General features: G+C 57.5%; 6 protein-coding genes across 6 annotated transcripts; 2 read left to right on the top strand and 4 right to left on the bottom strand.

Moving 5' to 3' along the window:
• Window positions 1-1,877: 1,877 nt before the first annotated feature.
• On the bottom strand, window positions 1,878-2,144 carry F5144DRAFT_499612 (uncharacterized protein; the record flags this gene model as incomplete). The annotated part of the gene is made up of 1 exon (XM_066786335.1): window positions 1,878-2,144. One exon carries the CDS (start codon window positions 2,142-2,144, stop codon window positions 1,878-1,880), a length of 267 nt encoding a protein of 88 aa, XP_066638957.1.
• Window positions 2,145-4,508: 2,364 nt separating this feature from the next.
• On the top strand, window positions 4,509-5,077 carry F5144DRAFT_596418 (uncharacterized protein; the record flags this gene model as incomplete). Its single annotated transcript, XM_066790794.1, has 2 exons — window positions 4,509-4,682; window positions 4,763-5,077. 2 exons carry the CDS (start codon window positions 4,509-4,511, stop codon window positions 5,075-5,077), a joined length of 489 nt encoding a protein of 162 aa, XP_066638956.1.
• A 1,892-nt stretch (window positions 5,078-6,969) lies between these two features.
• On the bottom strand, window positions 6,970-8,367 carry F5144DRAFT_596417 (cryptococcal mannosyltransferase 1-domain-containing protein; the record flags this gene model as incomplete). The annotated part of the gene is made up of 3 exons (XM_066790793.1): window positions 6,970-7,731; window positions 7,775-8,064; window positions 8,178-8,367. The coding sequence occupies 3 exons, from the start codon at window positions 8,365-8,367 to the stop codon at window positions 6,970-6,972; spliced, it is 1,242 nt and encodes a 413-aa protein (XP_066638955.1).
• Window positions 8,368-9,360: 993 nt separating this feature from the next.
• F5144DRAFT_391678 (uncharacterized protein) lies at window positions 9,361-14,461 on the bottom strand. The gene is made up of 5 exons (XM_066784720.1): window positions 13,808-14,461; window positions 13,679-13,743; window positions 12,935-13,595; window positions 10,548-12,868; window positions 9,361-10,438 (listed from the first exon to the last, which is right to left on the bottom strand). Exons 1-5 carry the CDS (start codon window positions 14,348-14,350, stop codon window positions 9,430-9,432), a joined length of 4,599 nt encoding a protein of 1,532 aa, XP_066638954.1. The 5' UTR covers window positions 14,351-14,461; the 3' UTR covers window positions 9,361-9,429.
• A 343-nt stretch (window positions 14,462-14,804) lies between these two features.
• On the top strand, window positions 14,805-17,375 carry F5144DRAFT_633628 (uncharacterized protein). Its single transcript, XM_066792550.1, has one exon. The coding sequence runs from the start codon at window positions 14,943-14,945 to the stop codon at window positions 17,028-17,030; it is 2,088 nt and encodes a 695-aa protein (XP_066638953.1). The 5' UTR covers window positions 14,805-14,942; the 3' UTR covers window positions 17,031-17,375.
• A 155-nt stretch (window positions 17,376-17,530) lies between these two features.
• On the bottom strand, window positions 17,531-19,075 carry F5144DRAFT_551846 (Sodium/calcium exchanger protein-domain-containing protein; the record flags this gene model as incomplete). Its single annotated transcript, XM_066787710.1, has 3 exons — window positions 17,531-17,686; window positions 17,737-17,957; window positions 18,019-19,075. 3 exons carry the CDS (start codon window positions 19,073-19,075, stop codon window positions 17,531-17,533), a joined length of 1,434 nt encoding a protein of 477 aa, XP_066638952.1.
• Window positions 19,076-19,208: the final 133 nt, after the last annotated feature.

The following is a 19,208-nucleotide window of genomic DNA, read 5'->3' as shown; positions in this document are numbered from 1 at the left end:
GGCCCACATGATCGAGCCGCCGCTGCGCACACACCGTCGTTAGCTTCGCCATCCCGAACAAAACACCGCCAACCATATAGGCGGCGAAATTAACAATGAAACTTACCACGCATAGCCGGCAAAGGTCGCGACCGCGTCGCGGGCCTTGTCCTGCGCGTCGAACGTCGCGAGGACGTACCAGACCTCGCCCTCGCCGAGCACCAGCTCGGAAAACATCAGCCCGCCGGTGCTATCAAAGTATTGGAGGGCGTCCTCCCCCTCCCAGGGAGAACCGCCCTGGCCGCAGCCACCACGACCACCGCCAAAACCACCACCAAAACCACCACCACGGCTACTGCTGCCGCGACCACCACCAAACCCACCAAAACCACCACCACCACCCGAAGCCACAACCCCCCGCCTCAACTTCCCCCGCAAATACTTCCTCCCCGCATCAGCCTTCCACGCCGAGCGCGCCGTCTCGCTCAGCGGGCCGATGAGCACGCGCCAGGGGGAGGGGGCGACGGTGCGGCCCTGGGCGCGGAGGGCGGCGGCGTCGCGGGCCGGGTCGGCCAGCGTGGGGTAGGGCGGGCGGGTGCGCTGGGGGGGGAGGTGGGACATGGTTTGGGCGGAGGGGGGGTGGGGCGTGATGGTGGGGGGGAGGGGGATGTTGTGGAGGGTGTTGTCGGTTGTGAGAGGGAGGGGGAGGGTGTTGTGGGGGCGGGGGTTCCACGGCCACACGGGGGTTGGGAGAGTGGTGGCGTCGTCTTGGTTGGTGGTGAGGGTGTCGGCGTCCTCGTTGTTGGTGGTGGTGATGTCGGTGTCCTCGTTGGCCTGGATGATGTCGAGGTTGGTGGTGGTGGTGTCGGTGTCCTCGCTGCCCTTGGTGGTGTCGAGGTTGTCGTCCGTGATGTTGACGAGGACGTGGGCCTCGTTCTTGCTATGAGCTGCGCCCCGGATGGGAGGAGGGGCGGCGACGGTCGTTCTCTCCGTGGCGGAGAGCATATGGCCGGCAGCGGGCGATGAAATGGGAGAGGCGGAGGCCACAGCAGCGAGGTTTATAACATCGTCGTCGTCCATAGTATTCACGGGGGCATGGGCCTCGTTGTTGTGGGCTGCACCCGGGGTGGGGGCAAGGGCGGCGATCGCCTTCTCCGTGATGGAAGGCTTGGGGGCGACGGTCGACCTCTCCGTGGTGGAGAGCTTGGGGGCGGCAGCGGGCAATGAAGTGAGCGGGTTGGGGGGCGCAGGAGCTAGGCTGTCGTCCGCAATGTTGACGAGGACGTGGGCCTCGTTGCTGTTGTGACCTGCGCCGGGGATGGGAGCAAGGGCGGCGGTCGTCTCCTCCGTGGTGGAGGCCTTGAGGTCGACAGCGGACGATGAGGCGGGAAGGGCGGCGGCCACAACAGCAAGGTTGACAACGCCGTTGTCATGGTGGTTACCGCCGGGGGACAAGGCCGGGATCCCCTCACCTGCCTCGGAGAGCAGGTCGAACAAGTCCTCCGAAGAGGACAACACATGGCCGCGGGGCACGGGGGCCTGGGAGGTGCTGCTGGCGGGCAGCTCGGTCTTGTCCTTCTCGCCGGGATCGGAGGCAGCGGTGGTGATCTCCGCCTGCGCGTCGAAGTACAGGTCGATGAGGTCCGACTCCTCGGAGCCGGGGGCAGAGACGACGGACTTGGCGTCGTGGAAGACGTCCTCTTCCCGGATGGAGGAGGCGTCGGAGGAGGCCTCGGACAACGGGGCGTCGCTCAACAGGCAGACGCCCTGGTCGTGTTGCCGGGGGTCTGGAGAGACTCTCGTTAGCCGGGTGTTCATTTCGCGGGCCGCGCCGATTCGCAACAGGCAGCAGAAACCGAAAGCACGCCAGACTGGCCAACTCGGCAACCGCAGAGGGCTCAAGCGACCAAGCAGGATGGCGCAAGAGCTGGGAGTAGAGTACAATAAAGCAAAAACTTACGCCGACCCCGGGCCTCCTCGCCGCCCTCGGCAGCATCGTCGCCCTCGCGCGACCTGGTCTGAGGCGCCGCCTCGCGGCGGCCCTCCTGCTTCCCCCGTTGGAAGCCTTGGTTCCAGCCGAGCCGGAACCCCGCCTGGTAACCCTTGGCGAAGGGAGAGTCGTCGTGTCCGCCCGCGGCGGAATTGCCCAGCGTGGTGGGCGCCATGGCGGTAGTCTTTTGGTCGATTATGCTGACCAGGCGAGCGAGAAAGAGAGAACGAAGGCAGAGAGGGCAGGTGGGTGGTGGCGAGATGGTTGTGAGAGAGTTGGAAGAAAGAAGAAGAGGAAGAGAGGAGGGAGGAGGGCAGCAAAATATAGAGCTCTTATCGAGGGGCAAGGAAAATCCAGAAGTGCAAAGTCAGATGGATCGTGGCGCCTCATTCGCCGCCAGATTTAGTTGATAATCCTCGCACAAGGTGCACCAGTCACGGCTTGTTCCTCGACAGAGCCCTCTTATTGTGCTGCATTGAAGGTTGCTTGCAGGTCTCGGCGCTGTGCTCACAGGGTCAAGGGAAGGGGAATCATTTTCACAGATGTTGCATTCAGGTTCGGACGGACGACGGATGGCGACGACGGACGGATGGCGACGACGGGAATATAATGTCGACGAGTGTTATAGGAGCTCCTCGGGGGCAAGAGGGGTCCAGCGAACTCAGTGGAAAAAGGCCAGACACAAGGCCAGCTACAGGGGGGGAAGGGGGGCAGGGCCAGAGAGACAACAACAGCGGGGAACAGCAACGGAGCAGTTGGTTAAGACGAACCACCAGCCCATGCAAAGCAGTCACATCGGATGGCAGCCCCTACTCACTCAAAGAAGGTGTGGTCAGCTGCTTTGGTCAGATGGGATCCTTCGACCATCCCAGGCCTGAGGGGGTACCAAGAACATCGATGATAATGATTTTGAGAGAAGTCACCAGGGGTTTAGAATAGCTACTCTCAGGTTTGCTCCTTTCAACACTGGGTCCATGACTAGAGTCCTTTGTCAGGTCTGGACAAGGCTGATCACACCAAACTCACAAAATCACCCGTCCCCAACATGGCCATCACCAACATGGAAGAATTGATCACGAACCTTGACATCCCTCCTAGGACGATTGATAACAAGGAGACAGTGAATCAAGAAGCCAAAGGGCCCGTCGTTAAAGTGCTGCCAATCAATAAGATCTTAGTTGACACCAACATATAGGAGCACTGATCAAAGAACACAGACCCACACTGCATTCAAATTACTTAGGGCACCAATACTGGAGATGACAAGCTTCGTGGGGAGTATGGAGGGGGCATGGAGGAAATCAGTCGCTAAGTGTAAACATATCTTGCAATCTGAGCCTTTAAAGCTGTTTCAGTTCCCCTTTCTCAAGAGCTGCAGCTCTCGATTTCGTTCTGGTCGATGGAGGCCGGCACATGTTCCATGACAGCTCCTGCGAAGCTTTAGTGGCTAAAGCTCCTGGGAGCGAACCAAAGAGCTACCATCACCCATAATTTCATGGTCTGTTGATTCACACTGGAATCAACTTTGTCTGTTAATCTGCTTTGTAACTAACGGCGGAATCGGCCGACCTCATGGGAATGACCAGCTATCTTTTTACTACTGTCTTTAACTATTGCCTTTACCATTAGCATTAACTATCCTTACCCCACAATGGTGGTAATGACTTGAGCCAAAGTAGGTAAGTGAGGATGTTTTAATCAAGCTTATGCGGTTGTGCCTCTGGTGTTTGCAATTCGAGTTATTCTTAGATGCATTGATGGCTGGATGGACTGGATGTTTAGTATTGTTGAGATACTTTGGAGCATCTCAGTGCTCCCCTTGGTTTATCACTGGCCATTATTTTCAAGCCAAGGTCTCTGTCTATTTTCCTCGTTGACCTCTAAACATTTCTTCTCCTAAAAAGGCATGTTTTGCTGCCTGCGGTTGGCTCTTTCTCCACACATACCATTTGACCCTGTTATGCACAATATTTGAGTCCTTAAAATTGCCAAATGCCTCTCTTGTAGGCCCAAGTGTCAACCAACCACTTGACCGCGTTGCTCGGGTTTGCCGTTGTCGCTCAGTTGTGGCTCCCATTTGTGTACGAAATACGCCGGAGATACCCGAGGCCATGACTGAGGTTGTTGCCGAGGAATTATACCCGATCATTATCCATTTCTCTTGGCAACCTGCAAAATACGCTGGGCCCCACAAGGCTGGGCGCGCCTGGAACTTTTTGGCGCGCCTGGATGGTGTCTTGGCGGGCCCTGTTCTTTTAGCTCCACCTGCCTGGCCCCTGAATGGACCCCAATCTCAGGCACAAGTTCCCTGCTGGAGAAATCTTTCAGCTTTCGGCGGTCCCATTCGCCGCCGGGCTCGTGTTTGATTGCAACCAAGCTTTTTGTAACATCGCACTACGCTGAAAACAGGCAGGCGCCAGGAGAAGGCGCTCCGCCACTTCCATCATGGGGTTTATTTCTGGAAAGAAGCGCCCGCATTTCGCGATTTTGAACCTCTGAACTTTTGAAGTGTCCCAATCCTCCATCTTCAACCGCGCAAATGGAGAACCTACCGCCAAAGTATGTCTCCCCGCCGGGGATGTGGAAGACGAAGCTGGGTCTCCGAGCGGGATCCGTCCTGTGCGTCATCATTCTCGCTGGTCTCAGCGGGTCACTGGCAGCAAACCCGCGAATTGAGGCTGGAGCTCTGTTGATGGTGGTTTTGGCACCTGCCGTGAGTTGCACCCCTCGTGCTACCCGCACTCATGAAGTTTTTTCACGAGCGCAACCAGCTGACCATATACCCGCCGCCAGATTATTGTCACTTTTGTTTGGGACGTCGCCGAAGCCGCATGCATCTTGAAACGCGGCGGAAACCGTGGAATCCACCCTGGCGCCATCGTGGCCATCGACCTCCTCGCCTGGCTTGGTTGGGCTATTGTCGACCTTATGCTGTCTAGCTTCGGAGTGATCTCGAGGCCCCGCTACATGATCCAGGATTATAGCGGCTACGACAACGACCGATATCAGTACGATGAGTCCAAGGTCACGGCCGAGGACCGGGCGCTGGAGACGGAGATTCAAGGCAAGGGACGGGCCATGATCGTGTTTGGCGTTGTGACAACGTGAGTCTGGTCAAACATGGGTTGCTGATCATGTCTAATATGTGTTCGTCAGGCTCATCCACTTTGCGCTTTTCGTCATCGCCTGCTACGAAACCAACACCCGGAACCGCATGCCGCGAACGGTTTATGTCATGCAACCCATCTACGGCCCCGGGGCCGTCCAGGTGCCGGGGCCATACCAAAACCTCGGGGCCGTCTCCACCCCGTCGATGCAAGGGCAACCGCTGCCGAACCACATGTTTATGCACCCGCCACCCAACGAACTACCTGCGCAACCGGCGCCAACACTCGCAGCAGAAACAAAACAAGGGGCGGAGCGATTTGCATAGGCGGCTATCGGCAGATATTCATGTACATAAGTTCAAAATTTCGGCGGTAATCTAATACCTAATGCCATTAACTTCAACCAAGCAAACGGTCCCATGAACCTGCCCTTTCACGCACCCAAATCCAATGGCCCCATCACTCAATTTTCCACCCTCCCCCGCCCACTCCAACAGCACCGCCTTCACCCCAACCCCAACATCTCCGTCCTCGATCCCTCACCCCCAACAGCTTGACCCCCTCCCCCAACCCTCAACGGCCCCAACGTCCCCTCAACCCTATCTACATCACCACAACCCTCCACAGCTTACCCCGAACGACGTTTTTTTTTGGAGTAGGGATTCCAGACTAAGGCGGTGTATTTCCCGCCCCGGAAGCGCAGGTCGAAATCGCTGTGGATATGGGCGCGTTGGAAGGGGGGGTGGAGGAGAAGCAAGCGGGCGATGGATTAGAGCCTTAAGGGGCGGGCTGGGGGTGTTGCGGAAGAAGAGAAGAGGGTTCAAGGGGGGCTATTCTGGGTTAGTGGTGGGGACAGTGGGGTTGAGGAAGGGGATGGTGATGGTGGTGAGGGTAGGGTGATGAGAGGGAGATCAGTGTCGCCTATGATGGGTTGTGGGCGCGTGCCTGCGTGGAGAGCTTCTGCGTGTTTGTTGGTGGTTGGGAGGTTGGCGCTGACGACGTCGGCAACGGCATCTGGTTCGGATCTGGGGCAAATTTGGGGGTCGAGTTTGGGGAGGTGTTGGCGGTTGCAGGCTTGGCTTGCTCGGAGGGCTGTGTGTTAACTCTGGCTGTGGTCAAGTTGGGCTCCGGCACATCGTTCGGGGATGCACCTTGGGCTGACCTTAATGTCTCCGGCTGGCGTTTGGGGTGGTTGTTTTGCCCGAGGCACTACTTGGGTTGAAGCTTAGAGCCGAGTGTCGGTGCCGTCATGTAATTCCCTAGACAAAATCGCCATGGAACGGGGGGAGGGAGAAGGGGCACAGGAATAAGTCAGGGCACAAATTTAATCTCCATCTATCTACTCATTGATGAATCGCCGTCGCAGTAAGTGGAAAGCGAAGTGGTTCAGTTAACTTCTAAACTCCACTCCGGGTCATACCTAGCGGCGGTAAGCAGTGATTCCATTGTCCAAGTCCCTTGGACCACAGCACTGCATTGCCAATCACCATGTTGTAATTCATTACTCCCTCTCGTGGCCTTTGTGAAATCCTCAATGCAGCCCATTTTCTCATCAGTAGAGGGTTCAACTCGCCCCTTTTGTTGTCTCAATCTAATATCTCGCTGCCCGCGAGGGCCAGTTCTTCGCCACTTCAACAAGGACATCCCATCAAGCCTTGTTTTGCCGACTGCCCTCGGGGTAACATGGCGGTTCTCAAGCGACGGGGCAGAAATGAACTGAGTCAACCCATCCCTTGCTCGGTCCTGGATCGGATTCATAACGGCGTGTGTCGATAGCACAGCTGCTTCCCATGATCCCATTCTCCGCCGTCCCCCGACGCGGCTCGCTTCTTGACCGTACGTGTTGTTTACCCTATCCCAACACACCACCAAATAGCTTCTTCGACCACCCGCTCAAGTCCCTGGCTGCGTCTTATTCCAAGCCTCAAAGAACTGAGCATCATACTTCGCCATGCACTTGACCTTCTCCGGCGGCTGCGCCTGCCACTCAATCCCCTCATCCCTCCACTCCGGCGCACCCACCCACTTCGACGCATACCCCTTCGCCTCCTTGATCTTCCCCCCCCCCTCATCAGAATACTCCAAATTCACCACCGGCACCACCGCAATCCTTCCCCACCCCCCAAACCACAAATCCTTACAAAACAGCTCCGGCTCCCCCTGATGACACTCCCCCTTCCGCGCCCTCCTAAACCTCACCCCCCCCTCCACCACCGGCGCCGCCCGAAACACCACCGCCCCATTCCAGCACGAAAACACCTGAAACGGCTGCCTCGCCGCGAAGCGCGCCCGCGCCACGGGATCGTTCCAGAACAGGTTCCACGCGGAGTCCCAGTTGCCGTCGGGCGGGATCTCGAAGAAGGAGTCCCCCGCCGCGAGGGACCGGGCGATCCACACGTCGTAGAAGGTCGGGTCGCGCCCGACGTAGGTCCAGTCCATGGCGCACACCATGTCGGCGTTGAGAGTGGTGTGTTGGAGGGTCAGTTCGAGGATGTCGTCGGGGCAGATGGCAACGTCGTTGAGGAAGATTATGGTGGTGGTGGCGGGGTTGTCGGTGGTTGGGGTTGCTGCTGCTGCTGCCACTGGGGTCGGTGGCGTCAAGGAGGGGTTGGATGGCGAGGTTGCGGAGTTGGGCGAGGGCGGTGATGCGGTCACCTTTTTTGGGGTTGATGGTTGTCGTGCTGAAGTAGTAGGTTACGCCGAGGGCTTCGAGCTCCGGGCGCAGTGCGGCCAGGACCTCGCCCGTGCCATCGTTTGAGTTGCCCTCGACGATGGAGAGGGCGCAGTGTTTGGGGCCTAGGAACCGCATGGCTTCGACTACGCTGCCGATGAGCCGCGGGAGAAGTTTGACGCATTGGCGGAGGTTTAGGGCGAAAAAATACTGAATGGTGGCATCGGGGGCGTCGCTGTCGGTGACATGGACTTGCAGCTGCTGATATCGAGAGAGCTCAAACTTGGGGCATTCCAGGCGAGGGAGAGCGGTGCTGTCTATGTTCATAATAGACTTTACATATGACGCCGTGGTTTCCAACGGTAGGGCAACTGCTGGCCAAGGACCCAAGGTTAGATCATGCTCGTAACGATGTAATGCCGTGACTCACGCTGCGCTGAACCCGTCGCGGTGGGCAACCCCCCAGTTTCTGACGATGAATGTTTGCCTCCCACATGTGGCTGTAAACGGTCGGTTGGTAAAAAGTGAGTCCCGGTGAACCGATCACGGCGAATGTAGAGAGTAATGGCCACGAGTAGTAGGCATGCCGTGGGCAAAACGAGAAGGGAAGGTCGCCTCATCGTGAGAAGTGGTAATTAGGAGGTTTGACGATCGCCGAGTTGCGCGGGGGATTGGAACGCGCTGTGGCGTTCTTTAAAAGCATACTCCGGAATTAATTCAGGCGGCATTGGAAGGCGCGTTTCAAGTTAACAAACATTCGTTTGTTTGTTGGTTTCCATCCGAGGTCATCGTTAACTCCAAGAATTCCCATAACCAGCAAGGAACGAGTTGGAGCCTTGGAGGTACAAATAATGGATGCATGATGATATTTACGCACCGATGAGAGACAAGCAAGTTGAAGCAACGTCGCATCGGCCGGCAATTAAGCGCTGCTGCGCCGCGATCATCGCGCCGATGTGATAGTGGTGTGGGCCTCCCTTGTCACACCCTGATTCCGACCCCCCTCCATCCCGTTACGGCCCGGTGGCTGCAATCGAAGCAGATTCTACACGCCCAGACCGATCAAGGAGATGGGTTGGGTTTCACCACGGCGGTTATCTTTACTGAAAAGTTGGGTACGATTCTTGCATGGTCTGAAATCAACAGCTTCGGTCTTAAGCCGAAATCGATCGCCTCCCCCCTGGCCCCTGACCCCTATAGCCTGAACTTGTGCAGAACGACTAGACCAGGGGTCCCGCCAACATACCGCTTCCTTGATAGTCTCTGTTACTTTGGTCAAGTCATTTTTTACTGTTCCAATCCAGCTTTGACAAGCTGCTGAAGTTGCTCAAGTGCATCTCTGGTCATAGTAACCTTCACCATGGCGGACCCTTCCAAACCGTTCGAAGATGCAACCTCGGTCCGGGTAGTACCAAGATGCAATGGCAATGGTGATGTAGACAACCTGATGTTCGGTTAATTTATTATTCCAAAATCATGTGCCGGAGGTGAATTGGGATTGTAGACGAGCGGGCGTGATGAGTACCGCAGGGAGTGCGCCCTCGAGCCAGAGGAAGGCCCGGGAGTTGTAATGTTTGGGATGTTAAGCGGAGTAAGAGGGATATTGGGATACATAATCAGGACAGGCACTCAGAACGCGGCGATACTATAGTCATTAGACTAGAAGATTGCCTTGGACACCTTCAGTGTGGGTACCAATCTCCTACATTGTCCCAGTCATCCATTTCGTCCATCGCATTCTCAAACTCGACATCCTTCTTTCTTTCCGCAACGCAATCGTACCAATTTTGCCTCGCGATCACCTCGGCCGTGTTCCGTGCCCACCACCCCCGCCTCACTGCGCCTCCTGAGACCAACAGCTGTGCGATCTCGGCATCTATCTTCTTGAGATCGAGGCCCCGCTCCGAGCATTTCTCGTCTGACACGGCTTCTGAGCAGCTCACAGCTTCCAACGCCGTCATAGGGTGGAGGAACCGCACCTCGAACATCCACATAACCTCGGACAAACTTCCCCATTGTTCCACACTTTGGTTGGGGTCGAGTCTCATGTCTCGGATCAGGGCGTGCAGCGCGGCGAGATCTCGGTGCCGCGCGGCCTCTACCACGATGCTCTTGGCGTCCTCGCGCACCTTTCTCTCCTGGATGGAGTCGGCGATGGCAATCGCCTCCCACAGAGCGATGTAGTCCCTCGGCGGCTTGACAAAGAGGTCGCTATATGTCAACCGACCGTCCTCGTCCCAATACGCCGCCCCCTTCCTCCACGGCTCAGCCTCGGGGAACAACCCTGTTCGCTGGGGTTTCCCCGGTGGGTACTTCCACAGCAGCTCGATGTCCTCGGCCGTGACCATCTGCTCGAAGGGCTCGCCGGCCGCGACGGCGTTGAGCAGGAGGCGCTCGACCTCGCCGCGGTGATTCCGGGTGAGTACGAACAGGCCGGCGACCACCGACAGCGAGCGCGGGAGGCTGATATGATATTCGCCCCGGCACCACATCCGGGAGCCCGGCGATGCCCCGCGCTGCATCAAGAGAATGGCCAGCTCGTCCCACCCCAGGTAGCAAGCGTGGTAGAGCGGGCATGTCTGGCCACCGGCGTTGTCCACCGCCATGCACGCGTCCTCAAACTCTGACGTCGAGTTCCAGCCGTGCGGGTCTGCGATGCTGAGCTTGCCCATTACGTCGAGGAGCAGTTTCCTGTAATGTGGGAATAGGAGTTAGCCATCTCGTCACCGAGCACTGTGGTGGCTGCACGGACAGACAGACAGAGAAACTTGGGGAGCTGGTTGGGAGGGAAAAGACTTACGCGAGGCTCAAGTCTCGGTGGATGGACCTCGCTATCAAGGTCATATAGAGAAGCGGATAGCGAAGGATTCCGTCGAATACCTCTGAATTATCGTTTGGCTCACTCGTCGTCACCGAGAACCGCGACGCCTGCTTTGGGAACCGGTAACTGATATCACCTTCAGCATGGGAGTCGTTTTGCTGAACCCGATGGATATGGGCTTGGATGTTGTTGTCGCCGTTGCGAGCGTAGTAGCATGGAAAGCCCGCTGGTTGCCGGATGGTCTGCTCTGCCGCTCCAAGTAAAAGGTCGTAAAAGATCTTGCGTTTTCCGTACAAGATGGCCGTCGTCACGGCATCCACCTCGCCCTCCAACCCACGGTAGTTTGGTATAGCCGTGATTTCGTCCTCCACCCCGGCCACCGCTACCGCTCCTAACAATGCGTTACTGCTATCAGCGTCTTCCGTGAGAGAGGTGCTAGACGCAGCCACAGCCCCTGAACGCCGACCTTCTCTGGAGCCCGTCGCCCACCGCAAGGTTCTTCGCTGTCCCAACACGGCTCGGATACTTCTCAAAGCGCTACTGTGCGGGCAACCGTCGGCTCGCCCTTCCTCGTCTTCGGACTCGGAGTCAGGTATCTCATCCGGGTCTCGACCCAGATTATTCCCAACCGGTCCGTCCACGCCGAAGCCTCGGAAAGACTGCGATGCGTGAGCAAACCAGACGGGCCTCCCCATCTTGGACCGTTGGCTTGTCAAGGCTTGCTCCTGCTCAAGCCTGGTCCGAATCCTATCCTTTCGAGGCATGGGGTCGGTGGGCCGATACTTGTATTCGTCCCAGGTCAGGTCGTCTTCCCCCCAGGGAGGCAACCCACCAAGCAAGCTCAGAGTCTCTCTGCATCTCGCCCAAGGATTACACGGCGTGCGGAAAAGCGCGCGCGGTGCAAAGGCTGCGTGGTTGACCGAGGCGAGGAACGCCGCGGCGTCATGGTGGCCCTGTTGGATGGCATAAAAGAGCGGGTTCCTGGCTGTTCCGCACGATGTGACGAAGAAGCGCGGCTCGTGCGACATGAGGAACTCGAGCGACCGCTCCAGTGCGCGCTTGTGATCCGCCCCATGGTTCAGCATCCGCAGGAACGGCTCCGGGATGTCTAGTCCCGAGTGGGATGTGCCAGCGGGCTGGCAGCCCATGATGCAGAGCTCCACAAACGAGCACTGCGCCGACCCAACCCGGACGCGGGCTTTCTCCATGTCTCGAAAGAGGGCGCTGCCACGCAGGTGTCGCTCCAGCACTTCCAGTATCCGCCAGTGGTGAAGCCGCAGCGCCCACGCCAGCAGCGTCGCTTGTGTCCCGGCCGATGGGAGCATGGTGCGTGCTATGCCATCGCCATCCTCTTGGCTCAGAAGAGCTTCAAGCGCCAGCGGGCTATTGGCAAAGACAGCTCGTAGGCGGGGGCAGCTCCGTCCGATGGGCCGTGTCTCGATGTACGCGCTCCCCGAGAACCCCGTAGCTTCGTGGCCAGGATCTGCGCCGGCGTCAAGCAGGAGACGGACCGCAGTTGGGATATCAGAACCATCGAATTTGTCAAGGAAATGCAGGGGCGTTTCTCCAAGAGAGTTGGTGATGGTTGGGTCCGCACCGTGATCGAGAAGGAGTGTGATGAGGTGAGAACGGCCAGCTCTAGCGGCGCAGAGAAGCGGCGTGTCGCCGTGGTTGTTTCTCCTGTTCACCACGGCAGAGCCGAGGCGGCCTTCCGACCGTGAGCGCAAGACCGCCTCCAACGTTTCCTTGTCCCCTGCCGACGCCGCCAAGTGGAGGAGGAGGGAATCATAATTATCGCTCCCGGGGTGGCTCGGGTTGTGGGCCCGGTCAGCAGCATGGTCGTTGTCGCTGCCCAGAATCGCCTGGCGGATGTACTTGTTGGAAGCCTCCTGAGCCAGCCGAGGATCCAGGTCCAACAGCGACTCCAGCGCGATGCGGGACCCATTTGCGGCCTCGGTGAAGAGCCAGTCTCTCATTATCTCGGAAAGCTCGGTCGACATCTGCTGGCCCAGCGCCAGAGAGATTCTGTGCGAAGCCGCTCGGGCCCAAGGATTACCTAGGGTTGCGGCAGAGACTAGTGCGTTGAAACTCTGGGAAGCCTGCGCATCTGGCGAGAAGTCCTCCAAGGTGGACTCCCGGGTGGAACAAGCGATGAACGATGCATGGCACATGGCGAGCTCCATAAGGGCAGCACCTCTGCGTGTGTCCGTTTGGGACAGCGAGACAGATCGAAGTGACCGGACAACTTGGTCCATGACAACGTGACTTATTGATCGCAGTGACGAGTAAGGGATGGATATCTTGGGGGATTCGAGGGGTTAGTCTTGTCTTGGATTGCAGAGCTCGGTGAGGGAGATGGGGCTTACAGCTTCGGAGCTAAGGAGCGATTCTATCCGCTCGATGCGCGAGTGTTCCTCCGACGTGCTACCGCCTTCTTGGAGTATGCTCATGACCTTCTCCAGGTCTCTTTTTTCCGGATGTAGCACCACAGTGCTCTCCAGAACGCTGAACACCAGCTGGATGTCTTGATCGGAGCTCGTCGGATCCTCGGGCCTTTGGTGAACACTGTAGCATGTCAAGTTGCAGAGATATCGACACATGTCGTCCTCATCTTTAAGACTTCGCAATAACTCTGGCGCAGACAGCGGCGGCCAAGAGACGTTGGGCGGTGGGTACAGCTGTAACAATTCGGTGATGCGGTGTCCTAGCATCAGTTCGCTAAAGACGAGGCCATACGAATACACGTCCGTCTTTAGCAGCTGACCGGTCGGTGCCGATCTCTGCCACTCAGGGCCGGCGTATTTCTCAGTACCGCCGACCAGTTTGCGCGTCTCTCCTGTATCGAGGAGCGAATGGCTGAAGTCGGTTATCTTGGCGTGAAGAATGGGTTTGTTGAAAAGAAGGATGTTCTCGGGCTTGATATCGCCATGGATAATGCCGCTTCTGTGGAGGGCGGATAGCCCCTGAGCGATGCCTAGGGCAATGGCTCGCTTTGCCTCGAAGGAGAGAGGGCAGTAAGGATTATCTCTGTTCAAACAGCGATTAGGTCAGTGTCATCTCTCCACCGTAACTATCACATGTACGTGTTGGGAAGAAAAGATATGGCATACGGCTTGAGAGCGCTGGCCAGGTCAGCCTCGGCCTTCTCGAGGACAAGTAGCGGCTCGGGGCACCCCTAATTATGCACCGCCGCGATTAATCTTATGCAAGGCCGGTTACCACGCACGGTATCCCCTTACCGTGTCAATATGATCCCAGTGCACACCAAGCAGCTTCACGATGTGAGCATGCTGCCTGAGTGATTTGTGGCTCAGGATCCGGATCTCCGTAATGAAGCTGCGAGCGATGTCCGCGTTGCTGTGGTCCCCATCGGGCAAAAACATCTTGTCGCGGGCTCGTTTGAGCACCACGATGTGTCTGCGTCGTCTCCCTTGCTCTGGGGTCGCCGTCCTGGGCCTGTTTTTGAAAGCGGCGTACACGGCAGAGACCTCGCCAACGGCGCCGCGCGAAACCGCCATGCCACTGCTCCGCCCACCCTCCCCTCGACACTGCATTTCCAACACATCGTCCTGCGTGTAGAGGTCCGCAATGGCGGTAATGAGGGCTAGGAAGTCAACTTGCTCCTGGTCGTAGATGTTGGTCCCGACGCTGTCGTCACGGGGGAGGCGGGTAGTTGTGCGGTGTGCAAAAGAGACTGAGGCGTCGAGGATGCTCTCCGAGTCCAAACCGTCGCCGTCGCCGTCGCCGCCTCCGGTCCTTGTCGAGCGTCCGGAGGCTGACATATCCACTCGGGCCCTGCTGAATCGCCGGGAAACTACAAACTCGGTGCTGTCGATCAGAGTTAGGGTCTTATTACTTTGTGTAATGAGGCTATGGCCTAGTACTAATACCTCTAGACCTACCCGGCGAGGGGGCATGCATCTTGAAGGAACGCCGAGGCCCAGAGCCTCGCCGTCCTTAAGCGCCAGGATTCCACGCGAGCTACGAAATAGTTATTGACTGTTGCCTGACCGTCTTTTGGCGATCCATTCCCGATTTAATTGGCCCAGGGAAGCCTTTGGCGCCGCCCATACGATTAGCTCCCGAAGCTGAAAAACAAGCGTGAAAGGGGGGCTTTTGTTTGGTTGGCGGAGGGAAGGCTGTGCCGGAGGATGGCGTAGGGGCTGTGCTTCTGTATTGTGTATGTATGCACACCCAAAGTTCCCTGTGTTGCGTTGAAAAGGCCTCAGTCTTTCCCATGGTTTACTTGGGCTTGAAAGCTCTTAGACGGCCCCTGGAGAACCACACCACTTGTCACGCAGACTCGCCGAGCACCCAGCACCTGGAGTCAGGATCTCAGCATATACACCAGCTTCGCCCATCCTCGCGGCCACAATGTCTGGGTTCGAAATTTTTGGCGCAGTCAGCGGCGTTCTGGGAGTGATTGGTGTGGTCAAAAGCTGCATCGACCTCCTCGATATCATTTCAACCGCAAGGAGCACAGAGCGCGACCTGGAGGGCTTTTTTATCCACCTACAATGGCAACGGATTCGGTTTGCGTCGTGGGTTGTGGAGTCGGGCTTTGGAGATATTCTCATGCAAGAGCACTACCAAGGAGCCCAACCAGATCTGGCAAGGCCGTGGGATGAGGCGCAGGCTCTTTCACATCTACCACGTCAGTTCCGGGCCGACATCTTCCTCTCTCTCGTCAAGAGAACAATTGAGAACATGGTCGGCAATCTAAAGGAAGCAGACGCCATAATCCGCCGCTACGACGGTGTCACAATAGCTTCCGCCGAGACTCGATTTGGCGACTGGGGAGAGAGAATCAAACAACTCAAGCTTCATCTCGGATCCAAGAATGCCGTGGTAGCGCGGCCCAGTACTCCGCCCCCCGGCCTAGGAGCTGACAACAACACGGGGACTAGAAAGATAGGCGTGAGGAACACGATTCGATGGGTGGCGGCAGACAACAAGCAGCTCAACGCCCTGTACGAGGGCGTGTGCAGGTACAACAACGATCTCGCCATCGCCCTACCGGCCTCGCATGCCCACAGCTTTGAACGGCGGGTCGAGAGGGGCGTCACGACCTCGGGGCCGATTACCAGCTGGATCAGGGATACTGCCGAAGGAGCGGGTGTTGCTCTCGAAGCGCCGGCCTCGCTCGACGTCGCTCAGTTAGCACCTTACCGGTCGGTAGTCACGTTGCAAATGGCCTTGAAAAGCCTTGAGCTCGAAACGGCGGCAAACAATGGCCCTGGGATTCAGTCTCGCAACCCCATTGGGGCGGTTCTCCCTGCTGCTCCACGCAGTCTAATAGGCCTAGAAAACGTCAAGATCCGCCTGGCGGATGTCAAACCCGCCTCCCCAAGCGCAGCGGCAACATACCTAGTCCAGCATCGCGAGTTCGTCTCGTTCCGCTCTTCGCCTGCGGTCCTCGAATGGCGGTACTATTCGACGCAGTCCAGCCGCCAGACACGCTCGTACCTGGACAGCCGAGTGCACATGCTCACGTTGCAGCTACAGCAGCTCTCTGCGCTACCCAGCGCCGGCGTACTCGGCTGCCTTGGCTATGTCCATGACGAGAAGAACTCTCGCCATGGGCTTGTGTACGCATACCCAGAAGGACTCGCATCCACAGCCACCCCGATTTCGCTCCGCGAACGCCTGCACCGCGACCACGCGGACGGGACACGGCGCGACCAGGACGCACGCCTTGCTTGCGCGCACTCCCTTGTGCTGAGCGTCTACCGCCTCCTGAGCGTCAGTTGGCTGCATAAAAACATAACGGCCGAGAGCGTGCTGCTGTTCGAAAATGATGCCGCGCTACGCGGCGATGTGCCGGCGAGCGAGGATGATGATGGCATTCACGACGGCCTTCCGCACCCATTCTTGGGCGCCTTCTCGTTCTCGCGGCGGGATGCCCAGCTCGAGCTCAGCGAGAGGCTTGCCTCGGCGTATCACCAGCAGCCACAGTCGGCCGGGCATCCCGGGCAGAGTTCTGGGGCTCAAACGCGCCGCGTTCCACCGCCGAGTGAGAATGAGCACATGCTGTATTGGCATCCGGACCGGTCGCCCCCTCCGGCTGGGACACAAGAACGAGGAGAACTCGTTCAGGGAGCGGACTGCATCGCGCAGTCCTACAGGAGGGAGTTTGATGTCTACAGTTTGGGCGTGCTCCTTTTGGAAATCGGCTTGTGGTGTCCCATCGGGCCCATCTCACGCAAGGCCGGGAAGAAAGACGCACAGTCCTTCGCTACGCTTCTCCGGACTAAGTACGTGCAGGCTTTGCGGAGCAAGATGGGCGCCAGATATGCCGACATTGTCCGTTGTTGCCTCCAAGGTGACTTTGGCGCAGCAGGCCGTTCCGAGGACCCGGAGTCGTTAACGGAGGAAGACTATCTCGCGGGGGTCCGATTGTTTCTGGAAGACTTCGAGGCCAAGGTGGTATCCAAGGTCGAAAGCATGCCGCGGATGACATGATTGCGTAAGAGAACGAGGCGAAAAAGAAGGGGGAGTAACCGAAGAAAAGTTATTAGTGGCACGAGGAGGGATGCTATCTAAGGACGCAGCGAGGTACCTATTCGAGGGTTGTACTAACCAGATCTGTCCCGTGCTTATCTCTCCGGGATCTCGGAATTGGTTAGTGATCTAACCGACGGTACTCCTGCGTCACGTCTGTATACTTAACACTCGCGGCGCTTTGAATTGAAACCCGCTCGCTGTGACCAGACCCCTTAAAACCCGAGAACGGGCAGGGATCTTGGTCGAAGTGGAATGGTCCAGGAAACATCCCCTAGGTTGCCCGTACGATATAATCATAGAATATATTGGCTTAAGTATGTGGTTATTTCAGTCCTAGGCCACATCCTCGAACTGGGAACGGCCCCCATTTTGAAGCCGCCTCCCACTTCCTTGGCGAAACGAACTGTGGATTGGACTTTTAGAGTCTGGATTCATCACTTCGCCAGGCAAAGTCCCCCTCACTGCACCAATCCAGCCACAAGCTGCTGTAGTTGCTCAAGTGCATCCTTGGTCATAGTAACCTTGACCACGGCGGACCCTTCCAAACCGTTGGAAGTTGCAACCTCGGGGTCCGGGTAGTACCAACATGCAATGGCAATGATGATGTAGACAACCTGATATCCGCTTAGTTCGAAGATCCAGGAAAGCTCGTCATAATACGTACCACAAGAAGTGCACCTTCGAGCCAGTTCGATTCTCCGTCGCGGAGGAAGTTGCCGACTACCAGAATCGACAGGACGAGAAGGCCAACCATGAAAATCTCAAAGTTGAGATCCAAGGGCTTGCCCATGATCCATGCGATGATGACAGCCAGGGGAGCGTTGAAAAGGGCTGTTTGGATGGAAGGGCCAAGGCAGTGGTACAGTGCAACGTTGATCATGCCATCTAAGAGAGGAAGGAGTTAGCAATTCTGTGGTGAAGAACGGCAGACAAAAAGGATACTCACCCCTGGCTTCATCAATAGCAGTCAGATGCTCAGCCGCCTTTTCCACCAGCGGCAACAAGATCAAACCCAGGAACTGATCCGGCACGCCACTCTTCACAACATGCTCAATCTCACCAACCAACAAGATCAAAAGAAACGTCACGCAGACAAGCGACACAGCCAATGCAACCAAGGCCTCAGTCATAGTAAACTTGGGCTTCTGCAAGTCCTCCTCGCGGTCCGCATCACGATGCTCGTCCATCTCAATGACCTCATCAAAAATACTGTGCTGGCTGCTCGTACAAAACCAAATATACAGCGCAAACGCCGCCATCAGCGCAATCGACGCCGCCCGACTGATCTGCAGGACGTCCGTCTGCAGCTTGCCCCGCGTAAACGTCTCATGCAGCGCACCCAGCAGCGGCTGGTCAGCATCCGGCGCGGCCTCCGACTTGAGGGCCGAGTAAAAGGCGCTGGGGATGAGCAGGGCAAAAGCAGCGACCAGCAGCAGGCCGGTGCCGACCTCGGAGACGATGGCGTGGAACTTCTGGCTGGCGTGGCGCAGGCCGCCGAAGAAGAAGCACAGGCCGAGGCAGAGCAGCAGATTGGTGAGGATGGAGCCGAGGATGGCGGCTTGGATGACGGGGATCAGGTTGCCGTCGTCGCTGCCGCCTCCGCCGCCCTGGGAGGAGGAGTGGTTGGCGATGAGCACGATGAAGAGGATGATCTCGACGATGGAGCCGAAGGTGGTTTCGATCAGGATGCCGGCTACCTTGGGCATTTTTCGGGCGAATTCCTGGCCTGCGAAGCCGAGCAGGTTGGCTGCGGGTACCATGCCGATGTAGCTCGTTGCGAAGGTCCATAATGGTGCGTCGGTGGCGAAATGCAGGATGATGGCGACGGGGACAAAGGGCCAGAGGATGTTGACGAGCATCGACACCTGGCTGGAGCTACGCCATAGTACCGAGAAAAAGTGGCGAGGGTGGAAGCCACTGCGGCCGCTTTCCCCTTCGTGCGCGACCCCGTTAATGCGTGGGAGGAGCGGCGCCGATTCATCTCCCTGGCCGTGTCCTGACATGGTGTATACCTTGAATTTGGCTACGATGAGGTGGGCAGTGGTGGAGGTCAAGGAAGACGGATTGAGTTGTGGGAGGGGCCAATTTAGAGTCGACTGGTGGTAAGAGGTTTGTTTATACTCCAAGACAAGCTGC

Source organism: Chaetomium tenue (genome assembly GCF_020726465.1).
Source record: "Chaetomium tenue strain MPI-SDFR-AT-0079 chromosome Unknown F5144scaffold_7, whole genome shotgun sequence".
NCBI lineage: Eukaryota > Fungi > Ascomycota > Sordariomycetes > Sordariales > Chaetomiaceae > Chaetomium > Chaetomium tenue.
Note: the sequence above shows the minus strand (reverse complement) of the source record. Positions and strands in the feature narration are given on the sequence as shown.